Raw genomic sequence first — 23,473 nt, forward strand, 5'->3', positions numbered from 1 at the left:
CGGTGAAGGCAGGGATGTTTGTAAACGTATAGTATCCGTGTGGCAAGGGGGCGTTCTAAATATGCAACGACTCAAAACCCTCTCGAGAGATTGCTGGTAGAAGAAGAGGAGTAAGAAACCCTCGGACCCGTACCCCTCAGGTGCTCTCTCTTAAATATGGGGGACAGAACTCTGCTAAACTCGGGCTGTCACCTATATGATGCTCAAGACTGTTGCCAACCACAGGCGCATTTGACTCCTTGCCACGGCGAATGTCGTGGGCTTTTACTGACTATTGTCAGACGAGTGAGGTTGGCAATAACAACAAGCTGCATACTGATACTTTCGGAAAACTGGTCGACAGTCTGATAAAACCTTAAAAAATTTCTTTCTCTATTGGAAGACCAAACGATGTGGAAAAAATAGGAGCTGCAAGGAACTTGAAAAATACATGCAGCTACCTCTCTAAGGAAATGGATATTTTATTTATTTCCTCTCTTGAATGAGAGATGCTAACTGATTTGACGGGTTTCTAAATAGGAGAGGAAAGTAATTATCATCTTGAGAAAAATTTTGGAGCGAAAAGACGTCTGTTTTTCATTTGGGAAATTAATAGTTTTATTCGCATCGGAAGCTTGAATCTAATCTGAAAGAAGGAATCTGAATTTTAAAAGCGATTTTATGTATTACATGGAAATGAAATGGGAGTTAGTTGCGACCAAAATTATCTGACCTAATAAGCCTAGTGACCTACTATTCAGGCGTTTTACTAACAAGATATTACTGTATCTATTAATGCTTTTAATGTAATTACATTAATTTACTACGCACAGCTAATATGCAAATTATTGCTTTAAAGAGAGTCAAAATTTTATACGCAGGTATTTACGTGTTTCATTTTTTGATTTAAGTGAATTAAATTATTTCGTTTTGGCTTTGTTTGCATTAAAACTGAAAATTCTGACTATTACAATTTAAGATTTTATTAAAAAAATCGGTACTTTATTATCGGTTTTATGACTGCGTAAAACGTTATGATATGTTAAGGTGACATCACTATCTATATCTGAAGCAGAAAAATACATCGGCTAGTTTTGTGTAGCTAGTTCGTATGTCTTTTGTATAGCAGCTTTTTGAATGTTGCATTTTACGCAACAGAACATATGAGACGCCTTCATTATTAAGATACACCACCATAAATGTGGCAGCACCTCTACAGAAGTCGTCCATTGTTCAGAAAGGTAGAAACCTTCATTAGGGTGCCCGAGAAAGAGGTGCCAAAACACCTTTATGCAGATCACTTTCTACCTTGAAACTAGCGACCTTCAAAATTTGGTGTAGCACTTTTATAACGAGTACTGCTCTGCTTCCTTTTTACTTCCTTGTACGAAGTAAAAATGAAGTATTGTAATCACGAAAAATTTCGAGTATCGTAGTTCAACAAAAATATCCATTTTGACTCCCATCGAATGCAATTTAACGATGTTTTTGCGTGCCATCTGTACGTAAGGACAGAATAAAGGACTCTTTTTCCCCAAAAATATTATAAAACTGATTTAAAATGAATTCTGAAGAGATTTTTTCATGGTGTCTGTACGTACGTACGTATGTATGTATGAATCTCGCATAACTCAAAAACGAGTAGCCTCAGAACGTTGAAATTCTGTATATAGTACTGTTATAACATGTAGATTTGCAACTCCTATTTTGGTTGCAATCGGCCGCACCAAAAGTGTGTAAATATATGTATATATATATCGACTCTGTTACTCGCCTCAGTGAGCTCAGTTTCTTTATTCCTATATATTTGTAAATTGCGCATTTTTTGCTTTAAAAATGATTGAATTATGTTGTTCTTATCTTCCGGTTAAGATTTTTATGCCTTTAGTTAACCTGTACGCAATAATTGTGGAATTTATCAACAATTTAAAAGTAATTTTAAGTGCGGCTATGCCTAATTTTTGTTTACGATAGCAGCCATATTTGTTTACATTTGAAATTTGGGAGAATAGTGGATTTGTTGCCAATCTACAGAAAATAAGCTTGCAACAACAAAGTAACGTCTTCTTTTATTATTGAAATTAAATTATGCTTAATTCATTCTGGAATTATCACTTAAGTTATTAGCTTGTTTTTGCGTACAAACTGTAATTTTAATTGTAATTTTTTTAAAATTATTTTAACTGTACTTTGTTTTATGTTTTTCTATATCTTTCAATATTTAATGAAAATATTTTGAATTTTTATTATTTTTTGCCTTGCCGTGAAGTGAGAACTTAAATTATTAGTAGCGCATGCGCATTAGGTAAGCGTCGCTGAATCGTCTATGGAAAAAACCTGTTTCTTTTTTATTTTTTTAAATTTCTTTTATACATCGTTTTAGGTTTATTATAGTATTTAAATAGAACTTGCGGTAATTTTCAGATGATATAATTTTTGTGCACTCTGAGTTATAAAATGAATGAGATGCAACGCTGTTAAGTGAATCTAGCGCCGAAGTATCGCTATGGTAAATAAATATAGTGTACTTTAAAGAGTGCATTTATTCTGTTGTGGTTTATGCGCTATCTACGAAGTAGATTTAATTCAAAATTCGTTAACTGTTAATTCAATATATTTAAATGAAATGCAGAATAATTGCATATAATTTAATATTCCGTACAAGGAAGTCATGTGGTGTACACATTAGATTTTTTATTTCAGTAATTATCGTAGCAAACTAAAATCTTACTTGCATACCAGTACTTGGCATGAAGGTGCGCGCAGCTTTATGAAAGCTGTTTTTTCTACGTTCCAATATATATATATATATTGAAACGTAGATATATATAGCAGGGGATTATTTAGCATGAACGGGCAATTGCGGAATATGTTTTTAAAATATACAAAAAAAATCTGATGTGTACACCACATGACTTCCTTGTACGGAATATTAAATTATACGCATTTTTTCTTGCATTTCATTTAACTTATTAGATTGAATTAAACCTACTTCGCTGACAGCGCATAAACCACAATAGAATAAATGCATTCTTTAAAATTGACTTTGTTTACCATAGCGACACTCTGGCGCTAGGTTTACTTAACAGTATTATATTTCGTTCATAATTTAACTCGGAATGCACAAAATTTATATCATGTAAAGAGTTATCTAATCGTTGCCACATGTTCTATTCAAATACTATAACAAAGCTAGAACGATGTATAAAAGAAATTAAGCAAACAAAACGAAAAAGAAACAGTTTTTCACAGACGATTGAGTATTTCTCATTCAATTAATTCAGTTTTCACTTCGCGACAAGGCAAAAATGCATAAAATCTCAAAATATCTGTATTAAAAATGACGAAGTAAATCTTAAATACTTATTTCCTCTAAAAAATTCCAGAAAGGATTAAGCATGATTTAATTCGCAATAATAAATGAAGGCTTTATTTTTGTGTTGCGAAGCTTAGTCGCTCCAGGTTGGCAACAAATCTACAATACTGCTGTTTCAAATGTAAACAAATATGTCCGCCATGTTATTTAAAACTTAACCGCACTTAAACAGCTTTTAAATTGTTGATAATTGTACAAATATTGCTTCCAGAAATACGAAAGGCATAAAAACTTTAACCGGAAGATAAAAACAACATAATTCAATCATTTTTAAAGCAAAAAATGTACAATTTACAAACATATAAGAGTAAAGAAACTGAGATCACTGAGCTGAGTAACAGAGTGGATATATTTATAAATATATTTATATATGTTTGGCGCGTCCGATTGAAACCAAAATACGAGGTGCACATCTACATGTTATAGTAGTCTTATATACAAAATTTCAACGTTCTGAGGCTACTCGTTTTTGAGTTATGCGAGATACGTACGTACGCACGTATTAAATTATACGCATTTTTTACGTGCGTACGTGCGAATACGTTCGTACGCACGTACGTACATACGTTCGTACAGACGCCATGAAAAATTCTCTTCAGAATTCATTTTAAAGTAGTTTTTTTGGAGGAAAAGAGTCTTTTATTCTGTCCTTACGTATAGATATCACGCAAAAACGTCGTTAAATTGCATTGGAAAGCGGTCAAAGTGGATATTTTCGTTGAAATATGCTGCCTGAAGCTTTTCGCGGTTACAATACTTCCTTTTTACTTCGTACAAGGAAGTAAAAAGGGGGGGAAGTGATATCAGACAGATGAAATTTTCAATTTTGATACAAACAAAGATCATTTCATAGGAAACTTAGAGAGTGACTAAAAATATGCTCATGTATGTTGGAGTAAAACAGAGCACTGACGAGCATTATCAACTGCCAAATAAGGTGCGTGGCCACCTCAAAGTTACAATACGATTTTATACCAATATAGCAGCGCATGACTGATTTGGTCAATGTGGTTTTAGAGTATTCGTTCCCATTCTTCAAGAAAAGTAATTTCCAACTGAAGCTGTGACAGCACGTCTGCCTAATGTGCCCAATGCATGTTCTGTCGAATTAAAATTCGATGTGCATGCCGATCTTTTATACGATTATTTCTAAGCATTTGGCTCATAAGTTGTGCTCGGGGAGGTCTAGTGTTGCCATGCATAAGAAAGGTTGAATCGCCGATGACAACAACATAAAGCATGGTAAAAGATCTAAGAATTTCGTTCCTGTATTTTTTAACAATCTGAGAGTTATATTGAATGACATAGCAGCCAAAAAGTTACTAAATAAAAAGTTTGTTTGGGCAACTTGTTTGGGCAAGTAAAAAAATACTTGCCCAAACAAGTATTTCATGCTAGTGCAAAACCCAATTGTACTTTGCCATGCGCTGAACTATATATCGGATGCCATATTCTTTTTAGATCGGGAGTGGCTGATTATTCGTCTTTAGGCCGAACCTGAACTCATTGAAGAAGCTTACTTGGCTTCACTTCTCAGGTCTCGGTAACAGTGTTCTTCAGTGCAATTCCATCGAGCCCTAGAAGGTCACTGGGACACAATACTAGCATACACTCTAGCGGGAAGGCATCTGCGAATTGTTTGTATCGAAACTCTTCTATCAATTTTCTTTCTTCCTGTATCGATACGGTTGCTATTCAAATTTGTTTTAGCAACTTGGTGTTATTTTGACACCTGTTCGAATGGACTGTTAACGACTAAAAATAGCTGTCATCTGAGAAAGCTTGTGAGCAAACTTGATTGAGCTATCTTCGAATATTCCTAATCCCTTGAACCGATTCCACAAGCGTGCAACTACACTTCGGCTAACTGTAATAGTGGATGCTAGAATCCACTGACTTCGACTGGTTTTCAGGTTTTCTACGGCGCGATAGTTTCAGGTATATTGTGTTAATAAGGTGTATTAATATGAGATAAACCTTACAAATTCGTTCTCCGATGACTAACTGTATAAGAAAATAGTTTCAAATTAACAAACCAAATTATATTATTTTCACATCACTCCAACTTTAACGCCATTGTTGCTAATTTTCCTTTCTAACTGCTTTTTGGAGCTATTTTTCCGTTATCAGAAGAATCTTTTAATAGTTCTATAACAGTCCAGTGTATTAGAATCTGATCTCATGAGTTATATAAGGGTTTGGGCTTTATTATATACCAGGTTATCCTAGTGAAGGTTAATGTTTTTTCGAATAATGACCAACTTACGTCAAATTATTGGCTCTATTTTGTAGCGGTACTAAAATTACTTATCAGGTACATCAGAAAATCAAAATCAATCTGCAACGTATTGACTAGTGCATTAGACTGCTTAAAAGGGATCTATCTAGGAATAGTATAGCATTAACAAACCATCAGCCAAATAATGCCATGAGTTAGTCTACATTGCGCTGTGGTTGTTTTTAATTTTCAGTGAAATTTACGTTTATACTGTCTAATTAGTTTATCTACTTATTTAAACGCTTGTTGCAGCTTCCTCCAAATGGAATGCGGCCAAACAATGTTGAATATTTTTTCAAGAAATCATTATCGGCGTTGCAGCTTGACTACCTGGACCTTTATCTTGTGCACAGTCCGATTGCTTCACAGGTAAATAAATAATTTATTCGTTGCCAATGCAATTAATTATGGAACAATTTCAAAGTACTTGTACGCTGAATAAAATGCATTTCAAAAGATTACATATCAAGACACAGCAATGCAGTATCCATGAAGCAGTTTTAAAGTTTCCGTTGTTCAAATAGCTAAATTCTAAAGTTTGGATATTTGGACAACAAACGCTCATGACTGTAATGAATAATTTTTGTACAAATTCTTATTATCTACGCCATTTTAACAATTGTAGGAATTGTACAGTTAAACTTTTGACAAAAATTGGAACTTAGTGACATCTGCATAAGATGAATCAATTTTCTACTGCTAGAAATTTTTCATTTCGTATACAGTGAACTATTTTTTGTCTTCGTCATCCTTGAATATTGTGTCTAATCATGATGGGCAATGATTTACATCCGCAACTGCTCTTTATCTGAACTTTTTATTTCATGAATTTGTATTTGGAGTTGTAAGCGGAGTACGCATTCTTCTCTTCACGATAAGAACGAAAAGAAAACGATAAGATTCAGACAACACTGCTTTCGCAATATTTGATACTATGAAAGTAATTTAATTTTAGCTGATACTGTTATGTGTGCCAACAAATTATTTTAGTAGTTCAACAAAAATTTACAGATTTTCTTTTAGCAATGGACAATTTTAGCAATGGACAACGTGCTGTAGCAACATTTTCTTGTAAACATTTTCGCAAAAACAGGACTAATTGTTTAGAACAACATTACAACCTCTACAACTGATATGAATTAACTATCTTTTGATATGCCGTATTTCCTCGCGTAATTTTTCCCTACCATTTTTATATCAGGCTCTGAATGTCTAATATATATTTGCGTAATTTTTGCCCTTCCCAGTGCATTCAGTAAACGAGCTGCCGTAAATTTTAAATGGATTAGTGATAGTTTCCATCTTACTAGCAAAGACAAACCCTGGCAAATTACATGCAAAGGTCACTCCGAACCTTTCCTTTCCAACTGAAAACAATTTACTTAAGTCTAATACAATCCACCACCGGTTGAGCTGTAAAGTCGCCAAACACTGGAACTCTATCCCAGGACTCTGTAGTTTGTCCTGGGATAGAATCCCGGCGAAATAGCTGCCTGTGTGTTTGGTTTTCGAGTGTTTTTCTTATGTGTAACTTGGAAAGAAGCCAATTATCCTTAAAAAGTTTTCCAAGAGGGCATCTCTCACCACAGGCAGATAGCCCGCGAGTTGCTTTAACTTAACGAATTAGCATAGCCAGCGTAATACAAGAAACTGGCTGCAACAACGAAACGAACACGAACTTCCATTCAGTCTGCAATTTCGCTAAGTCAGCTGCATATTCATTTTTTTCTAAATTATTTTTAGATGATTTGAGGTCGAAAGATTAGAAGAGACAACAGTAAGAACGACCAAGTTTCAAGTTACAAGGAAGAAGAAATGAAGATATCCTATTGTTAGATGATACTATGTTTATATTACTAAGCATTTTTTATGAGAATGTAGATTTACTTTAACGAAATAGTAGTATGATAGTTACCTATAGTTTATCTATGAGTATTTTTTATTTGTTATGTTCTTACTGTAACTGCGTAATGCGGAAATTAAATTATTCTTATAATTTCCCCTTTCGACTTTCGGATGATAAAATTAGTAAAAAAAGGGCAGTAAAATACGCGAATAAACACGGTAATTATATATTTATTATTATTATTATTACTGTTGTTTAATATTAATTTTTTATGATTATTGTAGCCATCCGACGGTGCACCCCCCGAACTCAAGCATTTCTTAAATATACACTCCTAGTAAAAAGTCTGCCAATCTGTACAATATATTATAAGAATTAAATGAACTTAAAGAACATGAAATCTGAGAATATTGGTAACGTTAAGATTAGACGTAAAAGAAAGTAAATGTTTCGAATAATTTCTCAGTTCCTTTAAACTATGAGGTATATTTCTTATTCAAAATATTTCACGAAAGCTTCATAGTTTTTGATAAGACAAAATGATGTGAATCATTGTAAGACAAAGATATAAAATTAATCACTAAGTCTATCAAATTTTAAAAAAAGGAAAAACCTTGATTAGATATCAAATTTCACATCAACTGCATCCTGAATTATAAGTTTTACAGAAAGGTTTTTGAAAAACGGATTCTCTCTAGTGATGCTGCAAATAATTCTTTTAAAACCGCCTGGTTCAATCGTTACTAAATCTAACGATTCAGTTGCAAAACAAGGAAGTATCTCAATTTTTTAATGCTTATTTCATCTTATGTTTTATTTGGAAATCAAGCTATTTTTGCTAAATTAAAGCATACATTCAGTATGCATAATATTGTTATCAAAATCTGACACATTGTTAATACGAATGTTACATAAATCTTAGATTTTTATGCTGATGTAGATCGAAGAAAGGCCAAAGCTCGTCTCATTTGGGGTTCCTATGTTGGAATATCTATTGCTTTCCAAAACAGAAGAATAACGGGTTGGGTTTCCGTGAGCTCGGTTGAATAAATAATAAAAAAATACTTTAATAAAAAAAACATAATATTTAATGAACGCTGATTAACTGAAATAAAATTAAATAAGAATAAACTAAATTTGGATGAAAAGTTTATCAGTTTAAGCCCTTAATCACTAAAAAAATATATTCGTTAAAGCAACTACGTTTTAAATCAAACATTAATAGGGGGAACTCATACTTAAAGGAAATTCATTGCATTAAAATACCTTTAAAACAGGAAAAAAAATTCTAAAACATAAAGTTAGACAAAGGAACAACCTTTGGTTTATTGTAGATTTTTGTCAAGATTCTATTGATTTCGAAGGTAAATATTTACAAATCCCACTGCATCCACAGAAATGAAATCTACGAAAATTTGCCGCATACTTCTTTGTTGCTGATGAAGAGAGACCGGTACTTGTTTGGCCTCGAAATCGATAGTCTTGCTTAAAATCTACGCTAAAACCAAGGATATGGCTCTGTCTTCTTTGATTAAAATATACTTTTATTCCTGAAAGCCTAAATTGCGTCTAAAACTCATGAAATATGAAATCAGAAACATTTATTCCTGTTCATTTTTTGTTGTTTTTGTCATTAAGTTATACTATCTTTTCAACAGCTTGTTGTTCAACAGTATGCTAATTCTTTACAACTGCCTCTCTGTAATATTAAAAGTACTTTTTAATTGAATATTTTCGTCTTTTTGCCATTCTGAGATATGTGCTAAGCCATACATTTTAGCTTAGTTATTCGAGATACACTGGCAATCAAAATTAAACGATAACGAGCAAAAATATGCTCAATTAATGTTGCAACCAATGACCAATGCTGTAATTTTACGTTAATTAAACATAATATAAAATTGGACTTAACGCGCATATTTTAACGAGGGAAATATGCAAATTTGGTGATTTACAACGTCGTGTCCAATTAACACATGTTTTAATTCGGCTCTGTAATGTTGTTTAAAGTGAATGTGAATGAGAGTGATCAGTATTCAGTAGTTGTGGTTTAAAGACATAATTTAAATGAGGGTCGAAAGTGGCGAATAACTGGTGGAATCAAGGAGGTGAAACACAAATGGAGGTCGCTCAAGACTTGAATATCCCTCAAAGTGTTATATCAAGAGTTTGGAGCCGCTTTTAAGCACTGGATCAGTTGATAGACAGCCTGGTGAAGGGCGACCAAGAATATACTGTTGCACGAAGGCTTAAAGAGGTTGGACTGTATGCGAGAAAACCAAAGATTTGTGTCCCAATCACTCCAGCTTCCCGAGGGGCCCGTTTAAACTGGAGCCAAGGAGACTGGGTATTATTTACTGATGAGTCCATATATAGTCTAAACAGAGATCCTAGACCTTTTTTGGTTTGAGGAGAGGCAGAAACACGCAATTCGTTTTTCCTTGCCCGTAAAATATCCCATTTCCGCGATCGCGGTTTAATAATTTCGGGAGGAATTACGACAAATGGCCGCACTGAGCTACATATCTTTAAAGGAAGTTCTGTAACCTCTCGGAGATATGTGGACGAGATACTGGAACCCCAAGTTAGACTGTTTAGGGGTGCTGCTGGCTCAGAGGTTTTGCTAATGGATGACAATTCTAGGCATCATCGAGCATAGATGGTGTCAGAGTATTTGTAAACAGAAGATATCACTCGAATGTAAAGACCACCTTGCTCACCAGACTTGAATCCGAATGAGCTTATTTCCCGAAGTCTCCAGCAGCTGAAATGTGCATTTTTAGAAGTGGCGGGCAATTCCACAAGACCTTGATCAACAGTTTGGTAACGTCAACGAAATCAAGTTGTGAGATATGCATATTTGTCTGAAGTGACCATACACCATATTAACGAAAACCTTTTTCCACAAAAGGTGGCTTAGTTTTTCCATCATTTTCCAGTTTCCATAAATTTGGTTTTAATTTCAATATTTTGTGGATAATCAACAACCAAAAATTATAATTTATGTTAACTAATGCTTTTTTACAAATTTCTATTGATAATTTTGCATTAAGTATCAGCTACGTTTAATTTTTGTCATTATCCTTTAATTTTGATAACCAGTGTACTTATTTACTTTTAAGTTGTCTCTTTATCCTTAATGTATTTTAAATTCTAGATGGCGTTCTATTTTTTATTTTGTTTGAATCTGATACAACCCTCGTATTGAAAAAGTAATGTTTAATTTAATACGCCGAAATTTGATTCTGGCATTTCATTCTTCCAGCGTTCTGAAGATGATGAAGAGTTCATGCTAATCAAAGATGGCGATTATGCGCATGATAAGACTGTCGATTTAGTAGAAACTTGGAAGGTAAGTTTTATTATCTCCTTAGTGAGTGACATCTAGTTGAGATCACAAACACCCAAATATTTCAGGAAAAAAAAAATCATTTTCATTCGTCTTCTTTTCAATTTTTATGTTCTTTAAGTACTTAGTATTAATTAAAACAAATTTTTTCCAAAAGCTTTCAGAATTCTCATACCGTATTTTTTTTACTTTGCATAATTATTTTCTTCAGTAAATAGCACTATGATCGTTTTTAGCTTTGCTGCGCTCGTTGATCTCGACATAAATTGGTTGTTCCTGCTCACCTCTTAGCGATTTTTTTTCCTTACTGAAAAAAGTCTATTCGTCTTCGAAAGATTTTTCCCCACATCTATGTTAATCTAAGGTTGATTTTGCGCATTGGTTGTTATAATTTCGCTGAACAGCATTTACTGGCTGTAAAAATGTAAGCATCTACGGGCTGTAATTAAACTCTTGAAGACTGAGGTTCATTTTTCAATATAATATGGCAAAAAATATTTAAAAATATTCAGTTTTCAAGAATGTTTTTAGATCGAAGCAAGTGTAGAAATAGAGGATTATTTCAAGACTTTGTAGAGACATTAAGATTTTTGGAAGCAGACAAGATGAAAAGTTAGAAACCGCCTTAGCCGGGAATCGAACCACGGACCTACCCGGTCCAGCGTGCAGAACCACTACACCACGAAGGCACGCTAGGAAAGTGGGAGAAATACCTTATAACTTAACACAGATAAACATTATAAATTCTGTTCCGAAAATCAAGAAACTTCAAAAACTTGTTTATTGTCATATTTATAATAATATTGCAATACTTCGTAAAACAAACCTTGAAATGTTCCGTCGTGGGTCGCCAGGAGGTCATAATACGGGAATCTAGTACATTTTTTTAAAATTATTGGTTAGTTTGAATGGGGGGAAGACTATTTTTTCCAGTTTTACGTTAGAATGTTAAACGATTTCTTTGTGAATATGCGAAATATCCGAATAATGGAAGAGACTCAAAGAAGATCCAGCTTTCGAATTTCAAATCGTGCACAAGATTCAAGTGATTCGAGTAATCGAAAGTTCCACCCCTACTTATTGCATTGCCAAACACGATTCAAGGTATGGAAGTAACATGTGTCATGACATATGTCCATATAACCATGCTAAAATTTATTCTTATTCTTTTTTTTCCTTTCTAGGCAGTGGAGAAACTGGTGGATAAAGGTTTGGTTAGATCAATAGGCATTTCAAACTTTAACAGTAAACAAATTCAAAGGATATATGATTCAGCTAGAATCAAACCAGCCGTCCTACAGGTATTTTTACCTTTCAGTGCTAAAAATATAGCAGATTCATGATAAATGCTTTCTCTTTTCATTCAAAAGATGTAAATTAAAATTTAAAATTCAAATGCAGTACCTTTCATTACCTTATGTCCTGTTCTTCTGTGGAAGGACAAATGCCGAAGTAAAAAAACTCTGCACATCAATGTTTTTTTCTTCTATCATTAAACTTTAATGATAGAAGATTTAATGATTAAAGAAATTACTTTTTGAAGTATGTTTCTTTAATGATTAAAGAAACATACTTCAAAACTACAATAATGTCTTAAAAAGTAGTAGTAGAGGTGGAGTAAATTAGTAGTACCACGGACTCGAATTACAAAACTGAAAGCCAGCATAAAATCTGCTTTGGAGTGCGTTCCTTTATAACCTTTTGGACATCGTTGATGCCTCTGATGCAAATTACAACAGATCTCACATAAAATGCATTTTAGGTAAAATATTTCAAAAAATAACCTTATAATTTAATAATTTTCAAAGAAATTTATATAAAAATTAACATTTAGCATTTTATACATTTTGTTTTCATAATTTCAGTTTATTATATGTTGCACAAAATATAAATTTACCATACTCCATAAAATATAAATTTAACATTGAGATAATAAATTTTAGTAACTGATATGCTAAGTCATAATAGTTCTGAGAATATTTAATTCTGAATAAACGTTATATACATTAAAAAATTAAATCTAAAATTATTCAGTTTAATTCTAGAGTATATTATTTTTTCAGTCATCGCACATTCTGTTAGAAATTATCTGTTTGTGTTTGTAAACGTTTCTGCCCAATCATTATTATAGATATTTAATACATATAAATTTTTTAAAATTGAGTACTAATTATGGCTGTTGAATCTGGGAGCTTGTGATGTTTGTAAATTTTACAGTCGGAGATGGGTTGGTAAATTTTACAGTCAGAGGAAAGTATATAGTATTTGCAGTATACAAGAGATAGCTCTTAGAATAAATTTCGTTTAAATAATAATTAATAATAAGTAACATTTTGCACCAGAAATACAAGAATCATTTTTAAGGAAACATATACTAATATATTATTGAATCGATGTTTAAGTTCGTCGTGTTTGTTATGGGTTTCACTTTACTACAACTAACTGGCTGAGTGCAACTAACTGGCTAGTTACAGTTCTGCTCATTCCAGTGATGTCTGACTTGGGTGTTGATAGGGATACTGATTAAGTGATCTTCAACAAGATCTGATAATCTTTCTGAAAGTGGATTTTCAGATGGATCAAATCACTTCCGAGCAACAGAGAAAATTGTTTCCTTCAGTACTTTCAGTAATGACATTAGTCCCGTACACAGCCCAAACTGTTTTCGTCACTCTTGCTACTCCCGTTTCGTGGCTAAATTCGAAGTGTAAAATCTGTCGGAAATATACATCTTTATCCAATAACATTTCATCTTGTTTTGTCTGTCTCCCAAATAAACTCAGAATTAGAATGTGTTTTTACCAACGCAGAATTACAAACTAAACAATAACAATGGAATTATGGACAACGAACTCTTCTCAACGCAGTGTTGGGTTACCATAACCAAACGCTAAGAACTTAAGCAACACCTTCTACTTTCTATCTTTGAAATAATTTCTAGAGTAAATGCATTTTTTAAAATTACACTTGACGGAGAAACTAGTTTTGGAGTCTAGCTTCATTTCAATAATTTATTTAATAATTTTGTAATTTTACCGAGACTTCTAGAACAAAGCTCGAACGCAATGACATAAAAAAATAGTTTTCTAATATTTACCTGGAAAGTAAAACATTTCTTTTTCTAGTTGTCTTTGAAATGAGTTATTATTGCAACTTGATGTTATATTATGGCTAAAAGGAAGCCATTTCTTCTTCTCAGGTTGAATGTCATGCCTATCTTCCTCAATATGAGTTGCATGAATTTTGTCAAAATCGAAATATTGCATTCACTGCTTATTCACCACTTGGTTCACCAGGACTTGCAGAATTCGCCAAGAAAAAATACAAAGTGTAAGTGTTTGATTTGCAATTTGTATGATTTAAAATAGACCTGACTATTCTTTGAAAATCTTTATCCTCTAGATAAGGCAAATTATATAAAAGCATTTTAATAATAATACTGTTTTATATAGATTTCTAATAATTATCCTAATTTTCGAACTTACTGATAGATTTGTAAGCTAAGTAGCATACACAGAAAGAGAAGAAAAATTCTCATATATTTCTTAAGGATTGAAATAAAAGATTCACGTGGAATGGTATTAAACATTATAAACGATTTCTTGACATTTTTCATGTTATCGGTCAAAAACTGAATGGGAAATTCAGAAAATATGTACACTATGTAACTGATATGAAATTATAAAGAATAATAGAAGGTCCTTAATTCTTCCTTGCTAAGATACACAAAATTTAAAGAACTTAAAGAATTTTAATTCATAATCTTAAAATCTTACAAGCTAACTTCTGGCTCAAAAGATTTAAAGGAAGCTAGTTCGAATTTACAGAATAGTTTCTACCTTCTAAATTCTTGCATTTCAACATTAAAAATTGGATGGTATTTACTTTGTAGTTTCTGGCTTGCAGATGGCCGCCTTTCGTAAAGATTTATTATGAGCTTACTCATATTACTTACATTTTAATTTCTGGCTGTCTTTCATAAAGATATATAGTAAGTTAGCTCTTGTAAATTACATCTTTTGGCTTGCAAATGACTGCTGCCAAGGGTTGGATCTGCAATTGGTTTGAAGTCTTTTAACCTAGATCTTAGCAATGCTTCAATGTGGTTAGAGGCTATAATTTTTTACGCTTCCTTTACTCCTTACAGTTCAGTTATCGACTCAAAAGAAGATTTTATATTATCTCACAAGTTTAATCCAAAACATTAATCAGTAGTATACATAAATCGATAGTTCATTTTAAAACTTAAAAGAAAAATTCAAATCTCAATCAGAGGAGCGTAAGAAAAATATCTGTGCTTCTGATGTCTACTATTGGTATTGGCGATAAAAAATTATGACAATTACAGTGTTATTAGTTGTACTGGATACCAACTCACTAGGTAAATGCGAATGAGCCTTCTAGTTGGCAAAATAGGCGGCTAACAATTCACTTGGCGAGAAACTATCGATTCTTCTCCGGACATCACATCTTAGACGATTAAGATATAGAAAGCAGTTTATAAAAGATTACACAAAAGCGCTTGTTCAAAACTGGCAGGGACGATAGGTCACCATGCGTCATAGGACGTTCCTGTTCTATCCCAAATTGACAGGGATGATAGGTCACCATGCGTCATAGGACGTTCCTGTTATATCCCAAATTGACAGGAGATATAAGAAGCCAGCTACTCATTCATCCATGAATCAGTATTTCTCAGGGCATTGTCCTTTCCTGCTTACCTGCACAGTTTCACTGTCTTTTGAATTAGTGAAATGAACTCTTTCATATGTGGTAAGCAAGGAACTGCTAACTCCTTCGAATTTGATTGCTATCAAATAGCAGAATGTCACCTTAAAAGAGCGGCGTTCACAAATTAATCAGTGTGTGATGCTGGGAGGCCCCCACTTGTCAGCAACAGTAGTAGTGACTGCTATGAACTGGAAATTATACAGACTCTTAAGAAGGGTTTAACTCCCTTTTTATTTCACTTTAGAAAACACAGTTGCGTTCGCTTGACGCTCACAAAGTACGCCGACCCGGTGGTTAAACAAAAATAGAAAAGTACAACTAAAAATAAATGACAGGGTGCATAACTAACGAAGTCACTATCTACGAGGCTCTATAATTGTAACTATCTTAACTGCGTTCTAAGATACAGCTGAGATTCAGCAAACTTTCTGATTAAGAATTTGAAAGATTCAACGAACTGTCGAAATAGGCACACAGGCCGAAACGCGCAGTTCTTAAACTTTCTACCAAGCAACCTTCACGCTTGTGATTCAAGAAGCATACCTACAATCTCATTTCCCTACTATTTAAACTCAATTACTTCTGCTAAAATTTGAATACTCTGCGCGTTCTACTACGATTTACATACTCTGGCATTGGCAATTCCAGGGGAAAGTAAAGGCTTGACAGGAAAGATAGCTTAAAATAAATGTTAGTTAAAATAAATATAAACCCTACATTTGCCGCTGCCAGAATTTGGTAAACTTGGAAGTAGGTCCTAGAACCAACCTGTTGAAAAAGTTTCCACATTCTGATCTAAAACCCAAGAGCCCCGTTTACATAAAACAAACTGTTTTCTCAAAAATTAGAGTCATTTCTGTAGATACATAAAATTACCATATCTTCGTACAGGATCCTTTCTGGTCTTCAGCAATCAATCTTTTCTCTTCCTTCCAGCATCTGGAAGGAATAAGTATCAGTATCTTCTAAATACATTTTGATTTATACTTTCTTAACACTGGATAAAGTTTTCGTTTTCGATCCTTTTATTTTCCTTAATTAACTGCTTAATTCACATTCATTCAAGTATTCAAACATGAATTTAACTTTACCCTGGTTCTCCACCATGTGTGGTGTCAAACGGGAATATTTGTGTTTTTGTATTAAAACACTTCCCCTAACCACAATGATTTGTTAGAATTATACGACCAAATAGACACACCTTAATCGACATACTGAAACTCGATGAGCTATGTTTAACATTCTTAAAATTCAAGTGTAGGTGGAGAACCCTACAAAACACATTCATTCTAATTCCCCCTCATTCATCTTTAGACATGCAGGCTTTCGCTCTAAAGCATGATTTTATCTACAGTTGTGATGTAGCCGTTCCTCAATAGACACAAATGCCGGCTAGCTTTAAAAGGATTTATTAACAGAGCACACAGGAACGGTTACAAACAAAAGAAATATATATAAAAATGAAACATAAACGAAATGGAACATCAAACATTGAGAATAACATAACATAGTAAGCTATCATCATGGCGGCTGGAGGTCGACTGACGTTTTTTCATATCGCCACGAGATGGCGTTTAAATAAAATAGTTCGGTTACAGTTCATGAGTTCATTGCGTGAATAAAATAGTTCAATTACACTTAAATAGGTCTGTTACATCCTCCCCCTCTGACTTCGTAGACGTCTCGGCAAGAAGTCAGGAACTGACATTTGTCTACTTTGTGCAGCGGGCGGAGAATCAGATGGACGGGCTCCAGTTTGACGAGGAGTAGATTTTGCGTCACCAGCACCTTGTGCAACAGGTGCAGATTCGGATGGTATTACACGTTTCGGGCGTCCTCTTTTCTTTAAGGGAACCACTGGAATTACACGAGCTGAGTTTTGCTTATTTCGATCTTGATATGGTTTCAAGGCTGAAACATGATACTTGCCGAGAATTTTGTCTGGTTCATGAGGATCGGCAATATCATAAGTGGTTGGAGATCTTGTAGTCACTATTACATAAGGACCATCTCTCTTGGGCATGAATTTAGCAGTTTTCTTCAGTGGACCTTTGCTGATTGGGTGGAGGGTGACCCAAACTTTATCTCCAGGAACAAATTTCGGTATTTCTCTTCGTTTTTTGTCAGCATATCGTTTCTGCTTATCTTGATGCATTTCGACTCTTTCTCGTACCTGTTGTACATTTCTTGCAAAACGTTTCAAATATGGAGTAATTTCGGGAACAAAATTATCGTTCTCAATTACGGCTTTTATATCATGCTTTACATCATCTAAGGTTCGTAACTCTCGTGCAAATTGAAGAAAAGAAGCAGAATGTCCAGTTGAATCACATTTGGCTGTATTCAAAGCAAACCTTATTACTGGCAGTTTATCCTTCCATGACTGATGGTCGTTACCAACAAGTATTGCTAAACGTGGTTTCAGATCTCTATTCTTCCTTTCAACTGGGTTAGATTGTGGGTGATAGACAGGAGTAAGACTTTGATCAATGTTCAAGATATAGCATAGTTGTTGCATAACAGCACTAGTAAACTGGGTACCATTATCACTTATTATTTTCCTGGGTAACCCAAATCGAAGGGCGACTTCCTCCAAAAGAATAGTGGCACATTCTCTGGCCGTGGCTTCCTTTAAAGCAAATAGTTCTGTCCACTTCGTAGCACAGTCCTGCACAATAAATATCCATTTTTCACCAGACGGTGTTTCAGGAAGGGGACCGAAAAGATCAATTGACAAGGTTTCAAAACGTTGAGCATAGACTGGAATTTGAAGTAAGCCAGATGGCTTTTGATTAGTGGTTTCTCCCCCTACTTTGAAGACAGTGTGATGTTTGTTAAGCAATGCATCAGTTGCAAGCCGTTGGGCTGTAGTTAATTGCTGTCCTTCATTTTCTCGTAGTCGGCAGTTGTTTACAACAACTGGGCTTTCTTCCAGTACTTGGGATTGATGAGGTTTCACGAAGCTATATTTTCTTCGAGGTTCATCAGAAAAGTTCCACCTATTTTCAGCAAGATTTAAAACAATTTTAGCTTTTTGAAGAAAGTCAGTTCCTAACAGAGTCGAGTTATTTTTGGCATCAGGCAACACAAGGAGCGGAGTTTTGAACTCTCTGCCTTCGAGAAGAATGATTTGTTCGGTGCGAAGTACCTCTTTTTCAGATACCAAACCATCAGCGAAAGACACCTCTAGTGTTGTCTTTTCAAATACTGCATCTTGTTTCTGCAGAATATGATAGAGGGATTCACTTGCAATTGAGTGACTAGCACCAGTGTCGGCGAAAGCTGTACCGGAAACACCACCAATACTAATTCGAAATACAGCAGTCCGAGTGGAAGATAAACAGGATCGGATTTGGATAGTGCCAAAATTTGATGAATTTGAAGTCTTTGGGGGGTTACAATCTGGACATTTAGACTTGATAAAACCAGTTTTTCCGCACCCATAGCATGTTAAAGGAGGTCGCTTTTTCTCTGTTTGTTGCTGAACACGATTTGAAAAGGTTTTATGAGTTCCCTGTATGTCACTTGTTCGATTTTCTACTTTGTGTTTGGATGGATTAGTCGGTTTGTAAGAATAGTTCCGCCTGCAAGGAAGTTCAGTTTTATAGTTCGTATTTTTAACACGTACAGCTTCATAATCATCCAATTTCTGTACTAAATCAGATGAACTCTTTATTTTTCCCCAAGTATCAATAAAATGCTCCTTAACGTCACTACTGACTCTTCTTTTAAGCTGATCCGTCAGGACCAAGTCTTTGAGTGATTCAAAGTCTGTAACATCGAGACTATGGAGCCACTCTTCGAGATAATTGTTTAATTCGTAAGTAAAATCTTTCCATAAAGACCCAGGGTGTTTTTGGTGTGTAGTAAGTTGAATTCGAAATGATTCAGCATTTAATTTGAATCTTTGTAGCAGAATCTTCTTGATGTAAGAATAATCTTCTAATTTGTCTTTTGGTTCTCTTAAAATAATTTGCGAAATGTCTATAGGCAGAAGAGGTAGGAGATGAGTGATATAATCTATTTGTTTTATATTAACTTTCTCACATTGTCTTTCAAAAATTTGCAGGTAGGTTGCAATGTCAGAAGTTCCTGTAAATTTAGGGATTAGGTGTTGAATATTTGTTCCAATAGCTGCATTTGAAGCAAAGGCGGCATAGTTAGGATTTAAGCTAGCAGCTGCCAGGTTTAATTTTAAACGTTCCAATTCTAATAAAAGTTCTTGTTCTTTTCTTTGACGTGTCTCCAGATCGTTGCTTTCACGTTGTTTTTGTTGTCTAGTTTCGATTAAAGTTTCCAGAAGATTCCTGGTAAAAGCCTCATCATAAGTGTCAGAATTGACAATAAGATCTTTAAGATCTATTACTCGCATAGTGTCGTTTACAGTGAAATCCAGTTCTGCAGCGAGAGTTTTTAAATCCTCTTTTCGTCCTTTGGCAAGGTAAGCCATAATTATATGAGAGGTCAGGGGGAGGGAAAATATGAAGTTGAATTTGTTGTTATTTCGATTTTATTCACAATACAGTATTTTAGAATTAATAATTATACCTTTAAGTAAAATGTATATACCCCTATTAAACAGCATGTATGAAGGTAAACAATGTTACTCGTATATTTATATACCACTATTAAACAGTATTTATAAATGTAAACAATAATACTCACAAAGTTTATTATTTCGGAGTCGTAAAAATATCATAAAATGCCCTCATAAATTCAACTTGTATCAAGAAAATAACATATAATAAATTGTTCAAGAATTGTTTACTACTTAGCAAAACATACATAATCTTACCATAAGTCTTACCATAAGCTTTTATATTTATGCTGAATTCTTCGAAATCTTAATCGTAACAAAATATTAAGCTGATTAAGCAACACACACTTAGTAACTCTTTTACTTTATTTAAATAGTCATTCGATTTTATTCATTATTTTATTTCGCTTCAAGAAATATTTTCCAAGACATTCATTAAAGGAAAACAATCGTATTTTCTTAAAGTATTATACTATAATCATTTTCTCAAAATGTTCGTCGAAAGATAAATCAACAAGTACAATATTTTATTTTATGTAGAATAAAACATTTAATAAGGAACAACAGCACTCAAAGGAAATAAAAATAATAAAAGATTTGACGTAAACACATCATAAATCATCGCTAGTCTAAACATTTCCGCGGGGGGAAAACATCTGCTGCTGTATGTCAGAATCGAAACTAATAAATTCTAATGAACAACGTCCATGAATATATTCAAACTTTAACATCAAAACATGTATTCAGTGAAACAATATTATTCACAAATTAATTTACTATGCGCATTAACATTTTAAAATAACAAATTACAATTCAAGAAATAACGTTTGGTTAACAGAAAGCCGTTTGCTTTCGTTTAATACTCTTATGTAGTATCAATAAATGAGATTTCAGTTAAGAATTTATATTTGCTTTAAGAAGCAGCTTATAATAAATAATTAGTTTAAAAGAACTTTAAACTCAGATTAAACGATAATGTAAACGAAACTTATCTTTTCCGTTGAAATTGTCCAGTTGATGATTCGATGTGCTAGCAGCACGGTATGACAATTTTAATTCCAGAATTGGTTTCCAGAATATTTGACCAGTAGTCCACACCTGAAAAGAAACTGAGCCGATCTCCAGCAACTAAAGGTTAAATTCGGGAGTAAGAGCTTGTTAAAGCCAAACAGAAATTCTAAACATTTTGTTGCGCCATTTTGGATTTAAATTTAGTTGGGCGCCAATGTGATGTAGCCGTTCCTCAATAGACACAAATGCCGGCTAGCTTTAAAAGGATTTATTAACAGAGCACACAGGAGCGGTTACAAACAAAAGAAATATATATAAAAATGAAACATAAACGAAATGGAACATCAAACATTGAGAATAACATAACATAGTAAGCTATCATCATGGCGGCTGGAGGTCGACTGACGTTTTTTCATATCGCCACGAGATGGCGTTTAAATAAAATAGTTCGGTTACAGTTCATGAGTTCATTGCGTGAATAAAATAGTTCAATTACACTTAAATAGGTCTGTTACACAGTTTAATACTTAAATTTGAATTCATTTCTTTCGAGTATTTACTTTTAGCATCTAAAATTTTATGCTTCTAGACTAAATTCTACTTTTACATAACTTTCAGGTATTTACGTATATTTACAAAATTCTAATACATATGATTTTTACAATTTACCATAAAATGAATAAGATAAAAAAAAAAATTTACTTCACGCTTTCTTCGCCAAGCTGGCGGCACTGAAACTAAATTTTTCATTAATACAAGAATACGAAGTTATTTTACTTTCGGCCAAATTTTAGCTTTAACAAAACAGAATTAGTCTTTCGACCAACAGGAACTGCTTGCTCTTAGATTTTACACTTAAAGAAAATAATACTTTTGCCTTAGCTAAATAAAGTAAAACAAAACTAAGTCTCAACCGAGACAAATTGACTTCCGTCAAAACATAGAACTTCGTATTTACGCATAACATTTCGGAACAAAAGAAAAAATTTATAGATTTTAACTTATCTTTGACTTTTCGATGCTTGGAACTCCGACATCCTCTTCTCGCAAAATTGATCCCAAGTTATGGAATTCATGGACGTCAATCTCCGCTTTTGGGCTTTTCGAGTTTCCTCCATGGTGACTTTTCTTTTTCGTTTTGCCCCTGGACGGCTGGTCTTGGCGGCCTCCGGTCTGGAATCTTGCTTGAATTTCTTCTGTTGGTGCCAATCTTTTCGTTCCTCCTTCTGTCTTTTTCTTGTCCTGAACGGCGGCCTTGTTTGCTCCTGACTATCTGGCCCTGGAAGTGGTTTCCTCGACGCAGACTTTCTACTGTTGAAAGTTGTATCTGGTCTTTTCGTATTTACCAAAGAGTCTTTACGCGGCGGCGTTGATTTCTTGCATTTCTTGAATGCTGGAGTCTGACCATTTTCCTTCCTTCTTTTCGGGACCCTAGAATGACTTGTAGAAGGGCTAGGTTCCTCTTCTGTTCTCTGCTTCTTGGGTGGTGGAGCGGGTGGCGTTACATCTGGACCTTCCACTTCTTTTGCGCTTGAGTCCTGCAAGAAACTTTTAAGGATTTCAAAATCATTTTGATTATAATATTTTTTCACCTGGTCGGGACTTGCTTTACAGATTTCCCCTCTCTCGTTCTTAAGGTACAATACGACTTCCTTGATTTCCTGAATTACATAGGGGGCCTTCAAATTTTGGAGCCAACTTTGCAGTGAAATTGTCTGGGGCACTTGATAAAGAAAATTTCCGTTTTAACACTTTATCCCCAACTTTAAAATCTGCTTCACGGCGTTTTCGATCATAGTACAGTTTCTGTCTATTTCTTGCCGTATCCGAACTTTTAACCGCCTGATCAATGAGTTTCTGTATATCTTTTTGTTCGAATTCTTCCTCTGTTTGTTGCACAAAGAATAATTTATCTAATGGCGTAATTAACTTCCGTCCTAAAAATAATTCTGCTGGAGTTTTTCCCGCAGTATCATGATTTGCTGTTCTTAAAGCATAAGCTAACTCATTTATGTAGCCATCCCAGCGCTTGTGATGTGTGCTAACATAACTTCGAATTATTTTTACAATATTTTTATTAACTCTTTCTGCGATGTTTACCTGTGGTCTATACGGAACCATTTTGATATGGCGTATGCCAAGTCCAGTGCAAATGTTTTCAAATATTTGGCTAACGAATTGTTTACCGTTATCGCTAATGACTTTTATCGGTGCACCGTATTTTAAAATGTATCTGTGTAAGAATGCATCTGCGACTGTTTTGACTGACGCGCGTTTAAGTGGAACAATTTCTGTCCATTTTGAAAAATGATCTACAATTACTAAAAGAAAACGATTTTTATTTAACTCACTCTGGAGGAAAGATC

At 34.0% G+C, this 23,473-nt stretch overlaps 1 protein-coding gene across 4 annotated transcripts in view; it reads left to right on the forward strand.

Moving 5' to 3' along the window:
- Positions 1-23,473, forward strand: part of LOC146995430 (aldo-keto reductase family 1 member A1-like) — a 73,767-nt gene that overhangs the window by 17,190 nt on the left and 33,104 nt on the right. For 3 of the 4 annotated variants that reach the window (XM_085823806.1, XM_085823805.1, XM_085823804.1), the window contains 4 exons: positions 5,886-6,002; positions 10,745-10,831; positions 12,013-12,129; positions 14,028-14,158. In XM_085823806.1, the coding sequence (XP_085679932.1) occupies positions 5,886-6,002; positions 10,745-10,831; positions 12,013-12,129; positions 14,028-14,158 (452 nt within the window). The remainder of the gene's footprint in view (positions 1-5,885; positions 6,003-10,744; positions 10,832-12,012; positions 12,130-14,027; positions 14,159-23,473) is intronic. The other variant, XM_085823807.1, reaches the window with a different exon arrangement.

This window comes from Stegodyphus dumicola, chromosome 9 (genome assembly GCF_044657685.1).
Source record: "Stegodyphus dumicola isolate Sdum_Otavi_A_Nest chromosome 9, ASM4465768v1".
In the NCBI taxonomy this organism is placed as follows: domain Eukaryota; kingdom Metazoa; phylum Arthropoda; class Arachnida; order Araneae; family Eresidae; genus Stegodyphus; species Stegodyphus dumicola.